This window comes from Hesperophylax consimilis, chromosome 10 (assembly GCF_061612785.1).
Source record: "Hesperophylax consimilis isolate HC1 chromosome 10, BYU_Hcon_1.0, whole genome shotgun sequence".
Taxonomy (NCBI): Eukaryota; Metazoa; Arthropoda; class Insecta; order Trichoptera; family Limnephilidae; genus Hesperophylax; species Hesperophylax consimilis.
Window position 1 is genome coordinate 13,058,529 of NC_142845.1, and position 16,058 is coordinate 13,074,586.

The window sequence follows — 16,058 nt, forward strand, 5'->3', positions numbered from 1 at the left end:
ATGGGGAACCCCAAAAAACATAAAGTTTTTTGATTTGAGCATTTTCAAAAAAAAAAACCAAAAAAAAATATTTTTCGGCTATTTTAGGGTTAAAGTTTTTTCTGGTGTTTAGGGTTGAATAACAGATGTTTTAACCCTGCAGAGCAGAAATATTTTATGATTACACCGGGTTAAATGAAGGGTGATTTCAAAATAATGCTTCAAATCCGAGTTTCTTCATTTGTTTTACTTTCAAATAGTTTTAATTAGTTGGGTACTTTGATCTTCAGTAATAATTTATAAGAATTTGATTAAAAAAAAAAAAAAAAAAAAAAAAAACAATTAACTTCAAACTCGATTTACTCGATAACGAAAGCTCAAATAAAAAAAAATATACTACAAAATCGACTCCAAATGTGATGTAGATTCACCAGTTTCCCGCTTGTACTACGAGTTTCCGGACACCCTGTATAATATTGGGTAAAGAAAAGAAAGAAAGTTTTTATTTATAAAGTAAGAAATAAACAAAATGTATAAAGCATGATAACAAAAGTATAGATAATGAAAATAGACTACAATAGCAGTTACTAAATTAGATACACAGTAAATGTAAATAAATTTAAGAATATATTTATTTACATTTAGCATTAATTCAAGAATAAAAGTAAAATAAAAATAATATTATTACTTTCGATTAATAAGTAGGTAGTAGGTGGTATCAGTACATGGAGTATGGAGTTATTTTATTCATTTGGAGTAAACGGAGCTGATAATATTGCAAGCGAAGGTACATAATAAATTGCGACAATAATCTGTTGGTGGTTCGAATGCTGATATAATATTTCAAGAGGATATGTTGAGATTATTAACCACTCGAACGATCGCGCGTCAAAAAACTTTTTTCTCCGATTGCTCGCGGTTTTTTGGCGACGATTTTGAATATTTTCCGCCAACATTAAAAAAATCAAACCTCCGAATTTTAATACGGAGACATAAAACTGATTGTAGTGCTATACAGCCAATGAATTCACCTATATTTTAATAATTATTCTATATTTTTAGAATTGATAGATAAATTATTAAAAAATCTTAAACTTTATAAATGCGCGAAATTTGCGTTTTTGTGATTTGAAATTGCCGCCAGTGGCAGTTTTAAAAATCTTTATAGAATATTTTCTACGTTTTTATGTTCTCTATGGCCTGTTTGATAATCACAGATGCAAGAATGTAATAGAAAAATATTTTTTTGCATGTTAAGATCTCTTCAAAAGTTTGGTCAGAAAATAATTTTGTAAAATTTGAGTGCGTGACGCGTCAAAATTGAAATCACTGTATTATGCTATGTAATAAATTTACCACAAAAACTGGTATAACGTTAGGAAGATACATTAACTGTCTACAAGTATTAATAAGCATAGTCGCCGTGTTGGCTTTATTTTATTCATTTGATGAATTATACAGAGAGCCTATTTCACGATGTCAAAATCATGGTGCTACTTTTTAAATAATTGTAAATTAGAACTGGAGATTTGTAACCATGTTTTTATATTACGTGCAAAACGAGGAAATAAGGCTTAAAGTGAGATATATATCATAGATATAAACATTGCCAATATTTCAGGGGGATACTTTGAAAGTTGATGAAATTCACCAATATTTGACGAAAAATCACTTCTGACAGCTACCTTAAGGTCAATCTACATAGGTTAAATCGGAATATGTAAAATGATGATAAATTTGTATATATATATATCAAACCTTTGTATGACCGTAGAATGGCAAATAAAATCATAGTGATAATTTTATATCTAAACGCAAAGGTATCGAAAAAAATGGGGGATGGAAAATAATTGATGGAACCAATAATTGATTTATTTATTAAGCCCTTATATCCTTTTAAATCAATATTACAGTTGTATGGTTACAATGAAAGAGCAGTATATTGATTTAAACATTGTTTACACACTTTGTCATAATAAAAATGTATTCAGTTTATTGGTTTATTCATAATTTAAGAAAATCAATACATAATAATATCATTGTGCCTCGCTATAGAGTGAGATTCTGAGTATCGCTCTGGTGAGGGACCACCATTCAGAATTGAACATTGCTTGAATTGGCTAAGTTATGTTTAGTGACTAGATCTGGAAAAGCCTCTTTACAGAAAAATTGACAAAATATAATTAAGACATAAAAATAAAACGAGTTATTTAATGTGTACAATAAACAGGGAAAAATTAGAATACCTGTGCATTTGTTCATGCATATTTCAATGATCAGAATTGAAATATACATATTAAATGTCCACCGAACCTTATCATATAGAACCTTTGAGGACAACATAACATGAGACGTGAGTATGCGGAAAGAAATGATTAAGTCCAACCATCCAGGCCATCATAATTGATGTTCAAACAAATTTAATTAAATTTATAAATTTTAATTTCATAACTAAAAAACCAAAAAAGAAAAAAATTAAATAAAAAAAAACCCTCAGCAAATCTATATTGTAGTGTGATATGGCTTCATGCAATCATAGCATAATGCCACATCACACTTTGTAAGGGTCCTTTTGAAAATGTTATTTATGCTGCACCACGCACATTTCACCTTTTTCCCGCTACGGACCACGAAGTGGTTGCCTTTCAGGATAGGTCGCAGAGTCTTTCCTTCAGCTATTAGGCCAATGGTCCGCACAGTCGTGTCAATTTGACTACGACAGAACAGCAGAAGGAGTTCATCCGCAACCTCACTCCTGAAGTTTCGGTACAAAATGCGTTTATTTTCCTTGCGGAGCTTTGAGCGGTACAATATATACGCATTCTGCACCGAAACGCTTAGTAGTCTCCTGAAAAGCTTCTTGTACCAGACCAGGTTTCGCTGTCGTTCAATGGGGAAGCCTGACAAAAGCTGATCTTTTCGGTCAACCCCCCCCCATTACCTTGTTATAGTCTAGTACGAGTTGAGGTTTGTAAGTCTGATTGATCTGCATACCTGTTGGTCTCTCTCGCGATCAGTTCAACGAAATCTGCATCAAAGATTTTAAGAAAGGTTTGCCCATTTCGTCGCTATTAAAAGTTGGTCTTGGCGTGCCTGTGAAAGTCTCCCTTATCCCGTAAGATATCATTAGACCAATCGAAAGAGTAACCTTCAGGCGGCAGAATCGAACGCATTGCCTCACTATCTATTGTTACTGGTCTTGTCTACTAAAGTCTATGGGAGTTAGGTGAAACGTTGATAATATTATGATAAGGTATTGGTGGCATGCAGAAGGTATCCTCATCGCTCTCTTCGTGGTCGACGTCGCTCGCTTCGTCATATCGTCGCTCGATCTGTCCATATCCATTTCTGAAACAACAGAAAACCCAAATTAATTTAATGTGTCTATATTACGATAACCCACTGCCTCTGGTACGGCTTTTGACTCGCAATACGATGGTCGCGGGATCAAATCAAATAAATTATATTTGAATAATTAGTGTTATTTTCACACAAAATTCATTAAAAATAATATATGTTATATTTGCGGCACGTTCCAGAGTGGAAGATACCCATAGTATCGCCCTGGTGTAAGACCCCATTCAGAATTGAAACGTTGCTTGAAATGGCTTTAGCCGTGTTTGGTGACCAGTTCTGAATAGCCAGGAACTTTTCCACCTCCCTCTTCCACACCTCCTTCCCCTACCCGCTACCTTCAGCCTCACAACATACCCCGATTGGGGATGCCATAGTCTCACTGGCTCCATACGGTTGGGAGCAATTGATACTCATGTGCGGTAAGCACATAAAAAAAAATATATCTAATGATTTTTCACGGGTCTGCGTTAGTATTTAAATTGTGGTTGATGAAAAAGGCTCTTGTGAGGTATTCATATAAAAAAATAAATAAAAAGTTAATCAAATACTTGAGGCGGGCAATGTCAGGAGTCAGAATAGCACAGTCAGGTAGGTATGGAATGAAGAAAAGAGTGTGTGTGCCAAGATCGAGTTGCATGGTGGTTCATCCTCTCTGCCTACCGAAATGGCGTGAAGGTAAGTTAGTTAGTTTTATAACTCACGGTTTCCAAGTACAGACTCTTCTAGTACAGCTGCCTCGTCCACGTTACTGTTTCTGCCCATGTCTGACTCTGAAATAAAAGAAAACACAAATTTACAGTAGAATTTGGATATAATGACTTTGCATTTAACGGTCTACTGTTTTAAGTGACGATAATGTAAACTCTAGTAAGGTTTCATAGCTTTTAGTAGGAAAACGTATCCGTTTAAAGTGACCAACTACCAATACAGCCTCGCTTTTGACTAGGAAGCTCGACACAATGAGTCCCGTGAAGCGAAAGTGTTTTTTCAATTTAAGAAAAAAATGCTGTATTACACCGTTTAGAAGCCGGTGAATCAAATGTAATCCTCGCAAAGAAGTTCGGCATGTCTTATTTCTCACTCTGCAATACCCGTTACAGAAAAAAAAGATGTGTAATGATGCATCCACGTCATAACAACAATACATTTTGTATGTTTGTTATGTGGAATTTTTAAGTACTATGCCTATTTCCTGCCAATATACCAACAGTGAAACTGTGCTAGGGATATCAATATAAAATATAGATAATTGATTTTATATTGAGCCCCTGGTTTGACATTTAAAAAAATAAACTCACCGTTCCCAAACGCCGACAATTTTTCGTAGAATGGCACGTCCACCCACAGCTCGCTGTGATAGCCGGCACGATAGATGCTGCACGGATAGGCATAATTGGTGCATTGGGAGCCGTTGATTGGGTGTGGACATCCACGGTGGTGGTACGGGTCGTGGCAACGGTGAAGGCGTCCCTTGTGAAAAGGGACACGTTGTTCTCTCCGGAGATGGAATTCTGAAAACATTTACATAAATCATATAAATTGTTCTCATTCACGTGTGAAACAGTAAGTACAGTATGTAAATAAACAGTAAAATTAGAACTCTGTAAAATATGCACTGAATGTGCCAAATGCACAGAGCGCTGATCTTACCAACTCTCACTGTAAGAGTGGAACGCTGTCAGGAAAAAACAATAATATTGTATCAAGCATCTAAATACGATTGCTTACTTTTGTTTAGTTTTTCTTGGAGGTGCGGTAGGGAGCAAAATGCGCGCCGCCTGCTTCTTGAATTTTCGGCTTTCCAGCTCTAGCCGGAAGGAAGCAGGCAGGGCCCTAACAGCCTTTAGGGCCTTGACGCGATCCTCTCGCACCAGTAGCAAAGCAGGGTCGCTGTTTAAATAAATACAAATATATGATGAGTTCAACGGCCACAGCAAAGTACTTTCATAAAAAAACATTAAAAAATACTAACACTCCAGACGAGGCTGCAATTGCAGCTCTGCGTTGACGTCCACGTGCAGGTAGTCCGGCACCAGCTCGTACTCCACCTCTCCTTCTTCCTCTGTCACCTCTTGCAGTCAGCACCACTCTATATATTTTAAATTGAAAACACTTAATGTAAGTAATGTAAAATGTAAAATGTTTAAATTTTGTTAAATATTGCACTAATATAAAATTTGAAAATGATTATTGGGTCGTGGAGTGATCCCTTTCCCTGGACGACAGCTGTTTCTGCACAAATTTGGTAAAAGTAAACAAATTAATTAATTATACAACTAAATTACTAAATTTTTATTGTGTGACGAAGGCTTTACACCATTTTACATGTGAAAAAGAGTCAACTTTTTGACATATGACTTAAAATAATTGGTTAGCAAATATCTGTATTAATAATGAACCAATTCAAATAAAACTTATATATATCTCTTTGTTTTGAATCACTGTGATGGAATATCTATATTTCAAATGCGCGAGTGCAGTATTTAAGACATTATTGTAAATCAAAAACAGATGACGTCTTCAGTTGACGTAATCTTACACAAAAACTTCAACCAAAACAATATAATACAAACAAACGAATTAAAAACGCATTTCAAAGATAGATAAGTCAATCATGATTACACAGATATATAATTATGCGTTAAAAACCCAATAAATTAATTACTTACGGCATTTTAGGAAGAGTCCAAAATTTCGTGAATGTTGAAAATTTATAATTATGTTTTTGACAGGACGCCATAAAAAAACCGCGAAAACTCGTTAAATAACACTTCAAAGACAACGGATAAGTTCATAGACAAAGAGAATATATTATCTGCTATTCGATAAAACAAGTAGCTGGCCATATAAACGTTTTAAATAATTACAATAAATATTTTACGAATGGTAGAAAAATCGGTCCATTTTTGGACCGATATCAATCGCAGAAAAATAAAAGTGGTCGATTTTTCGACCGAAATCGTTCCAGTGGTTAAACAGACTAATTTCGTTCGTTGGTGGATGGGTAAATAAGTAATGTGAAATATTCCTGCGTGGCGCGTAAAATTATTCAAGTTCAATGAAAGTTTAATTTTTAAAATTGGAACTTATTATATCAGACAATCGATAAAGTAGGTACTAAAATTTGTTTATGAATTAATAATTCTTTATTTGAAATGCGTATTTTTGTTCAAATGCTTGCCAAATTCTAAGATCAATATAGTGAAGATATGTTATTGAGACAGCGTGCGTGGTTGACGATGATTGGATTATTTATATAGCGCCATTTTCGTAAGAAAATCACCTCAAGGGCGCTAACAACACTGAATCAGGCCCAGTGGACAGTGGAATTATTTTAGTGGCCTGTTCATTTACACATTATTTGAATGAATATCCTATTCATAAGCGGTGCAACATTTTTTTTTCAATTGGCAAGTAATGTAACAACGCGTCTTGTATTTTTATAATGTCATTTGATAGGTGTAGTAATTTTTCAAGTTAACTAACCGATAGTTAAACTTCTTTTTTTGAAAGGCAAAAATCCCGGAGCAAATATTTACAATTATAATATCCCCTAATTTTTCACGGGACTGCGATATTATATAGACTACAAATAAATATGCAAATGGGTTATCATTATAATGTTACAACCATTATGATGATAGCCCATGACACCAGATTACTTAGCTATGATCAAGGCTCTTATTGCTCCATGAATAATTTAAGAATTACTATTTATTACTTACTAATTATTACACTCACCTGTTCTTTTTATAAATGCTAATAATTTTTTTGAGCATTATAATCTAAAAACACAAAAATAAACATTTTTTTATTTTTATTTTATTTATTAGATAATATTCTACTCCTTTAGTTTTGGACAAATTCCTTTTAATGACGACATTAAAACGCTAATTAAAAACTACATGTAATCAATAAACGCCCGGGTTGCCGGCAGTAAAAAAAAATTAATAAATCCTAATGTTTATATTTTTACCCCCCCTCCCCGTGTTTTAGATTTTGTGCAGCTGAGAAACATCCATTTACTCTACATGGGTTGGTTATCAGTTGTGTAGGGTTTGAAACACCTTTATTAGTAAGACCCAAATTCAACCTTTTATTCAAAATAAGTATAATGTATTTGTCACCTAGTATGGTGATTAAATGTATCATTGTATTGTCTATTAAAAAAACACGTATTTTAAAAATAAATTGAATAAAACTAACAAAATAATGTGGCATCTTGTCCATTTTTTTACAGTTATAATGTTTTTAAAGATTTTTCAAGGTACCGCAAAGCTGTGGTTTCCAAATTACACCATTTTTAAATATCAGTTTTTAGGTGACCGATAAACAAAGTTTGCAAATGTACATTTTAATTCTCCATTGTGGAAAAGCTGTGCCAATTTCATTACGTCAGAGATTATCTGGGACTATCTGAAAGTTACTAGCAGACCACTCAAATAGATTTTCTGCTTTATAGGATAAGGGCGTTAGATAATAAAGCTCAAGGCGTGTTGGTGAATATTCAGGTATGTTATTAGGATGGTCCTCCTCGCTTATTATTAGCAAACAAAGGTCAATTAAAGATAACTTATTTTTTTACATAAACTCCACAATCAAAATAATTTACCTCAATCCTCTCTGGGGATGCTGTGTGGAACGTCTTTTTGAGAAGCGAAAGGAGTGTACATGGGCCTTGAATCCGAGTTGAACTCAATAACGAGTCGTATAATCCACCAGTTCTCATGTGACAAATGTCAACCGTGAACATGTGTTGGGCGCGCGTTTAGCATGTTACCAGATTATACACCGGTGCCGGAGATATCAATTACGCTATTTCCTCGGAGCACCTTCCATTGTAATACCGGTAGAACAAGGATAGCATACATACCTGATGCCTGTGCTCTAACGATTGCAATCCGCTTGTTAGATGTGGAATCTATCAAACGGACGGTTTTTTCTGTCCCACTCTAAAAGGAGTCTAAAAGAGCAGACCTTTTGAATACAGTATAAGTTTTTTAAAGAAATAATAATGTTTGTTTAATTCAAATGAACATTGCCGTGAGTGTGATAATACTCTGTCTGTCATATAAAAGCACACATATAATTGAATTGCAAGATGTAAAATTGAATATAGGAGATAAAATTAAACATATTTAACAATTGTATTGCGGTGGTTTGATGGAAATTCTCCATCTATGGTGACGGCCTAGACGAGAGTGTTTTCTGATTAATGACAATAATAATAATAATAATTGTATAGCGCCGTTAGTGCCGTAGCACCTCAAGGGCGCAATATCTATAGCAAATAACTTCCACATCTTCATTATGTGTGTACACCCTTGAAGGAAGACAGGGTTGGCGAATGGTTTGATCACCCGCGGGCCGCACATAGATTTTAAGGCGAAGAGGGGGGAGGGTATCGTTTCATTCTGAACATTAAACAGGTTTTAACTTATAGCGAATCTGTGTGCTATCCCCAGATTAAATTATGGTTACACGCTGAACAAGCAAAGGTTTTCCTCCCGAATTCTGTGCATTCTGAACAGAAGACGGGTTTTAACTTAAGGCGATGCACTACGTCGTGTAATATTTTGAATCGAGCCGCCATCAATAACACTCCTAACGTAGATGGCGATTTGGCTTAAATTCCCGCTTAACACCACCATCCAGCTGTTTTGATTTATGCAATAAAAAACATGGCCAAAAAGTGCCTTTTATTTTATTTTGTGGATGTTCAGGCATAAATATTTAAATCTTTTCCGATCATTTTATAAATAACTTAATTTACAACATTATACAATATAAACATAACCGAAAATGGGTTCGTAAGTAGGAAATTTTGAACTTTAAAGCAGTTTTCATAGGCCTTATAAATTATTTTTTTATGGGCTTATAAAAAGACTTGTGAAAAAAATACTCGATTATTTCAAAGGCCAAGATGTATTATACTCGCGGTATTTATTTAGCATCTGAAACATTTCTAGGTGACCAAATTTTCAAACCAAAAACACATGATTTTGCATTACTACGTAGTGCATCGCCTTAATAATGAATCTGCATACGTGTCCACCAGCATACATTAATTATAGTTTTACTCAGGAACACGTGAATGGTTTTCCTGCATCTAGCAGCATATTTGCAGATATTACTCACGGATCATCAAGATGATTTTATATTTATTTAACTATCAAAAAAATGTGTTTAATACACGTGAAAGAAACCCGTTTTCTCGTTTTGAATGAAATTTTGTTTATTTTTCTTAATTTTGTTTTTTTTTTGTATTGCTTTAAGCAGGCCGCACCAGAAGTGTTCGCGGGTCACATCAAACGTGTTCGCGGGCCTCACCAAAAGTGTTCGTGGGTCGCACCAAATTGCCTCGTGGGTCTCAGTTTCCCCACCCCGGCTGTAAGGGTTGGGGCTTCTTGGAATTCGATACTGTTTCACTGAAAAGGCAATCCTATTCAATTGTAGGCAGGCTCATCGGTATTGTGTTTATTTTTCTGTGCTATTTTATACGTAGCTAGTAACATCTTCTCAGTACTTTCTTTAAAATTCGTATTTTGTAGTTACTCATTTTATTGTTATAAGTTGAAGTAGGATTAGTGATTGGGAGGATTAAACCTAGTTATGAAAGATTTTGTTCAATATTTAAAAAGTCGATGATTTTTTAAACGTTTTTTTTTGTTCTCGTCAGTGAAACATATTTTAACTTTACATTTATTCCAGCGCTCAAAAACATGAGACTTGATTCGAGACGAACACACTACCATGATGGGGCGTATTGGTAATGGGTAACCTCTACATAGCCAATAACAATCCAAGCAACTTCTGCGCGATACGATAGCGCAGATCTAGCACTCGAACTCCCCCGCCTCCGAAAAAGCTTGCAGAGTATCTTGAAAAGTATGCCTGCAGAGAGTGCAAATCAGACATAATATCAAAATGACCCATAACATTAAAAAAAAATCATTCGCTTATATTTCCAGTTTTCTTCACAAAATGTCGCTCTGTGAAGGTCAACTCTTACATCACACTGGAAAATATACTAAATTTATCCAATTCGACTATTTTCAGCCTCCTCTCATTTTTAGAATCCATTCTGTATTCTAATTCTACATCTAGACCTAGACCATCTTTCTCCTCAAGGGCATCCAGCAAAATTGAAGTATTACCGCCTACAAAAACTGTACAACATTATTCTACCCGAGAATAAAATATAATGTGTGTGAATTCATACATAATAATACCATTTCATCCCCATTTCACTTCAATCATAATAATATTCCAGCGTAAAATAAAGTCAATTTATTCCGTCGAAAAACTTTTACAGCTGAATACTACGCCCACGAAATCCCAGTGATATTTCTTCGACTGCCTAGTAAATTTTTATGTATTTCCATCTCTCATACAACGTCCCTTTATAATATTGTGGTACTTACATCCCAACGCAAATTCAGGCAATGAAGGAATTTCATTTTTCAGACATCTTAGACATTTTCGTATTCAATTTCGTACATTTATGTAATTGCAAATGTTCGGTTGATTTTTTTATAAAATAATAAGCCTTCAAATATAAAAATATAATTAAGTGAATTTTAGTTAAAATCGATATTAATTCCCGGGTTACGAATAACCTGATAATATTTGAAAATCTCCTACTACCACCACAGTAAATAAAATAAGCGGAAAATGATGCTTTTGTAATGGTGGAGGACTTATCCTGCCGAGGAATTGAACTCACGACTCTTGGGTGCCACTCACCCACTGACCGGTTTTACTTCAATTGTATAATTTTAAAAGAAAAGAGTAGAAGGAAAATATATGACGCGGAAGTTAATAGTAGTAAACTCGAGGACGCCCGAGGAACACATGTCACCATCAAGCGAATCAAAAACTTGAATCGGGTCATGTTAAGAGTCATATTAACAGAAGAGTATGTAGGAGACGATATTGATTATTCAGGGTTTTCCAATAAGAGGTGTTATTTTGATATTCAAAGAAAAAACCATTTTTTTAATATAAATGATCGAATGTTTATTTCATTATAAAGAGACAGGACCATATCCTTTTCATGAAATTTTCCATAACCAAATCGCAAAGTGGCTCCTTTATGTCCTCGATAGCTTCACGAATTCCATCTTTGAGGTCTTGAACGCTGGGCTGTTGGCGTAGACCTTCTCTTTCACGTGGCCCCAAAGAAGGAAGTAGCAAGGTGTTAAATCACAAGATCTCGGTGGCCAATTGTGATCACCTCCTCGACAGATAACACGGTCCGGAAACTTTTCCCGTAAAAGATCAATGGTTTCGTTATTTGTGTGGCACGTAGCGCCGTCTTGTTGAAAGTAAACCTTGTCCAGATCAATACCATTCAATTCGTAAAAAATCATTTTATGGCCGGAATTAAATACAGATAACACCTCTTATTGGAATGTATATGAAACAAGGGGTGTGTGTCGAGACAGACTTGTGTGGCGGTGTATACCCTCTGAAAACGGCACGACGGTTAGTCAGTTAGTTGTTAGTTACAATTTAAAATATTAAGAATTTTAAAAATATGAAAAGTGTTTCAGGCCTTTTAAAATAAGTAACGATGTAAAGTGGTAGATGCTCTCAGTTTCACCCTAGAACTATTGCGACGAAAAAGGCAACATAATATTATTTAAAATTAGATACTGCTTTTATCAGAACGTTACATTGGGTAACAGTAGAGTGATTTTTACCATAGCAATAACGCTTGCATAACATACAATACATAACTTACGTAAAACTATGGCCCCTAGTGGTGTAACTATCTTGTTAGGTAAAGAAAAGCACAGTGAGTGTGCAAAGCTCTCTTTGTTGGCAAACTTGTAAAAGGAAACCGGTACAATGTCGAATTTAACATATAGATGAACCTCTAATAACGTTGTTTTAGAAATTGAATTAAATTGTTCAATATTTATTTATTCTGAATCTCATAGCTTTGCCATATTATCGACAGAGATATAATATTGTATATTATTATATTTATGAATTGAATATATCTATCTACTCTTCTCCTGTGGGGAATAATACACACCTTTTGGTGACCGAATGATGGTCCTAATGTTCGACACCTCAAGTGGTATGTGGTGGCCATATTTCTCCATCGCACATTAAGTAGTCGCTTGTCACCAGCGTATGATTTGTGCATAATTATAAAATGGGCACTTAACTGTAAAAATACCAATAAAAGTGTGTTGTGGGCTGGTCCATGTTTCAGAAGTAAACTCAATTTCTCCTGGTGAAATTTATCAAACATTTTAAATGTTAAATAAAAAATTGCAATAAGTTAACTTCTTAAATAGGATAAAGGAAAAATTCCACCCATCCCGCCTGAATTACTGCAGAGGTGTAATTTTTCTGAGTAATAAAACAATTAAAGAATGGAAATAATTCAGAACAGAGGCATGAGGTATATACTCGTATTGTGCTGTAGCAGTTAGGTTAAAAACAATGCAACGCCAACTCAATATTCTGAGTGTGTGGCAACGTTTAGTCTATAAAACCCTTGAATTTATATATGAGTGAAAAATAAAATTTATCATTTAATACCAATTTATCGGCAACACAAAACAATATTTAGGTATTAAGGAAGCTTAAAGTTTTTCGCATTCAGATTTTCGTGGGCTGTGAATATGAATGTTGTGAAGTCCAAATATTTGTACGAAGATAATAGAATATTATTATACTCGTAGTAGTTTTAGAGTAGAAATATACTGTATATAAAATGTTCAATTTTTTAGCTAAATAAAATATAGGTACTCAATTTTATCGATCGCTAAATAAATGACGAAATTGTGAATAAACAATCAATTTTATTGGCCTGTCTGGTGCCTGTTCAGGGGTCGAAGGGTTTTATGTAAACCGGCGACGTGAGTTTACGTTTAAATCGGTTTAGACCACATTTCCTAAGTATCATCTGTTCAGTGTTGTACATAATATTATGGAGTATCTTAGAAGAGCCATAGAGACTGCTTCACTTCAATTCGACACAATTCTCTACCTTCGAAATAAAAATACAACATCACTCGTTCGCAGCTGTTCCAGAATGTGTATTTTTGCAATTGCTGCCATCGAGATACTGTAAAGTACATCACTCGTTCGCAGCCGTTCCATAATGTGTATTTTTGCAATTGCTGCAATCGAGATACTATAAAATACATCACTCGTCCGCAGCTGTTCCAGAATCTGTATTTTTGCCATCGAGAGACTATAAAACACATCACTCGTTCGCAGCTGTTCCAAAAAGTGTATTTTTTCAATTGCTACTATCGAGAGACTGTAAAATACATCACTCGTTCGCAGCTGTTCCAGAATGTGTATTTTTGCAATTGCTGCCATCGAGAGACTATAAAACACACCACTCGTTCGCAGCTGTTCCTAAAAGTGTATTTTTGCAATTGCTGCCATCGAGAGACTATAAAACACATCACTCGTTCGCAGCTGTTCCAAAAAGTGTATTTTTGCAATTGCTACTATCGAGAGACTGTAAAATACATCACTCGTTCGCAGCTGTTCCAGAATGTGTAATATACACTAAATAATATGAGACTATTATTGCCAATCGGAAACCTTTCAGTAAGTTTTTTAATGGGTCGTAAAACATGTATTGGTATTTATTATTTATGCGACTTTATTGTTTTCATTGGTCGTTTTGTGAATAAAATTCCGATGCAAACCAACTGTATTATTTCATTCTTTCGGTATTTTCACCCTTGAAAGTTTCCCACTGGGAAAACAGCAACCCACTATATTTTCGTTGTCCTTCTCGTGGTTTTGTGTAACCCTAAATATTCCACTGGAGACCTTTTTTAGTGGTTATTTAAGCGACCTGAACGAATTTAAGCGAATTCCGAACCAGCGGAAATCATTTGTTTCATTTCCCTAAACGAGTGCTTTATTTGTTTGAGTTATATGTTTATTTTATTTATTTATGCATTAATTTTGGATGAATTCTTAAATTTACAACATAAACAAAAGGCATAGTTAGGTAACCATTTTCATAATTTTGATGTTATAATATGTCTCCCCGTGGATTCTTTACAAAGCAAGAGATTAGCATTAAAGTATGGTAAATTACCTTAAATTTACGACCATTCTACATTGAATAAACGAGGTTGTAGAATATAAACGATAATAGGTATTTACAGAAGCTGCAGGCTGTGAAAAGGTACAGAATTCAGACATGTCGGCTGAACGGTCAGAGTTAGAAAATTACAAATTTTAACAACAACGGTTTAAAAAGTATATTATTAGTTATTGTAAGGCTCTCGACTAGCAAGCCGAAGATCGCGGGTTCAAATCCCGGCGTGCGCTAGTAAATTTTATTTGATTAATTTGTGTTATTTCAATATTCATTAAAAATGAAATATAAAATGCGGCACGTTCCAGAGTGGAAGATACTCTCAGTATCACCATGGTGTAACCAATCAGAATTGAAACGTTGCTTGAATTGGCTTTAGCCGTGTTTGGTGACCAGATCTGAATAGCCAGGTATTCTGCTACCTTCCTCTTTCCGATCTCCTTCCCCTCCCCACTACCTTCAGCCTCACAAAATACTCCAAATGGGGATGCTATAGTCTCACTGGCTCCAGACAGTTGGGAGCAGTTGGGACTCTTGTGCGGTTTGACGTAATTTATTTTTTATTTATTTTAAATGTCAAATAAATGAATGTATTTTCTTCCGCACATTAAACTTCTGACCAACTTTAGTTCTTGAGCGGTATTCATACTAAAAAAAGAAGAAGAAGAAGCTATGAACTAAGGTTCAAAGTTCTTCTCAATTTACAGATATCGTTAGACCATCTGACTTAGGTGAATTTTGAGTTTCGCTTCGAATTATTATTCGAAGTCTTACATATAATATAGGGGTTATTATTTTCAGTTGAACAAACTACCTTCATAAGCACATGATTAAATGACCATTGTAAAACTTTAGCCTTCTTATTATTTCAACTCTCGTTTCTTGTTTAAAACTCAACATTGAAATCGATAACATCTTTGAAGGTTCTCTCAGTGTTTTTCAACATCTTTCAATCTAAGACATATCCGCCCACAAAAGAGTATGATATTCGTGGGGTTGCATAATACACCCTGAGTATTCAGCGGGTGTGGTGAGGATGTGAGCGGTGTTAAGGGAAGGGGTGTTTGGTTGCGTAGGTCGCGGCCTTCACCCCCACTGCCACGAGCAGAGGGGGCGGCGGGGGCAGTAGTTGGGGTAGTGGGAGACACGGGGTTGGTTTGCGACAAAACTTAGCCCCTTAACAGCTGATGCCTTTCTTAGGAATTCTGGTATTACGTAAAATGCTATTGAACGATTAGCAATCTTTGATTGTCAACATTTTTGATGTTTTGTTAAATGATTAACTTTACCGATGAAAATCGCGGTATGTAATGTACTAACTTGAATGAGATTCAAATTTCTAACATATTTTATCTCAAGAAGCGAGATATCAACCTATATCCTTATATGCATTGGAAGAGAGAAAATCCTTTCTTTCCTTTAACCCCTTCACCGTTTGAGGGTCGCTTCCGTGATATTTCATCAAAAGGACAATTAAACACACATTTAAAAAGTGATATGGAGTCATTAAAAGTGATAAAACAAAAGTTAGTTTTTAGTTTTTGTTTTTGTTTCATCACTTTAGATTTTAGACATTTTGATCAGATACCCGGTCACAGTTGTGTTAATATGTTTAATGTATAAAGCCCCTATT

General features: G+C 34.9%; 1 protein-coding gene across 1 annotated transcript; it reads right to left on the reverse strand.

The window, feature by feature from the left end:
* Positions 1 to 898: 898 nt before the first annotated feature.
* LOC149420316 (uncharacterized) lies at positions 899 to 7,115 on the reverse strand. Its single transcript, XM_089636339.1, has 6 exons — positions 7,078 to 7,115; positions 5,309 to 5,425; positions 5,065 to 5,226; positions 4,635 to 4,847; positions 4,038 to 4,106; positions 899 to 3,327 (listed from the first exon to the last, which is right to left on the reverse strand). The coding sequence occupies exons 1-5, from the start codon at positions 7,113 to 7,115 to the stop codon at positions 4,082 to 4,084; spliced, it is 555 nt and encodes a 184-aa protein (XP_089492465.1). The 3' UTR covers positions 899 to 3,327; positions 4,038 to 4,081.
* Between the last annotated feature and the right edge of the window lie 8,943 nt (positions 7,116 to 16,058).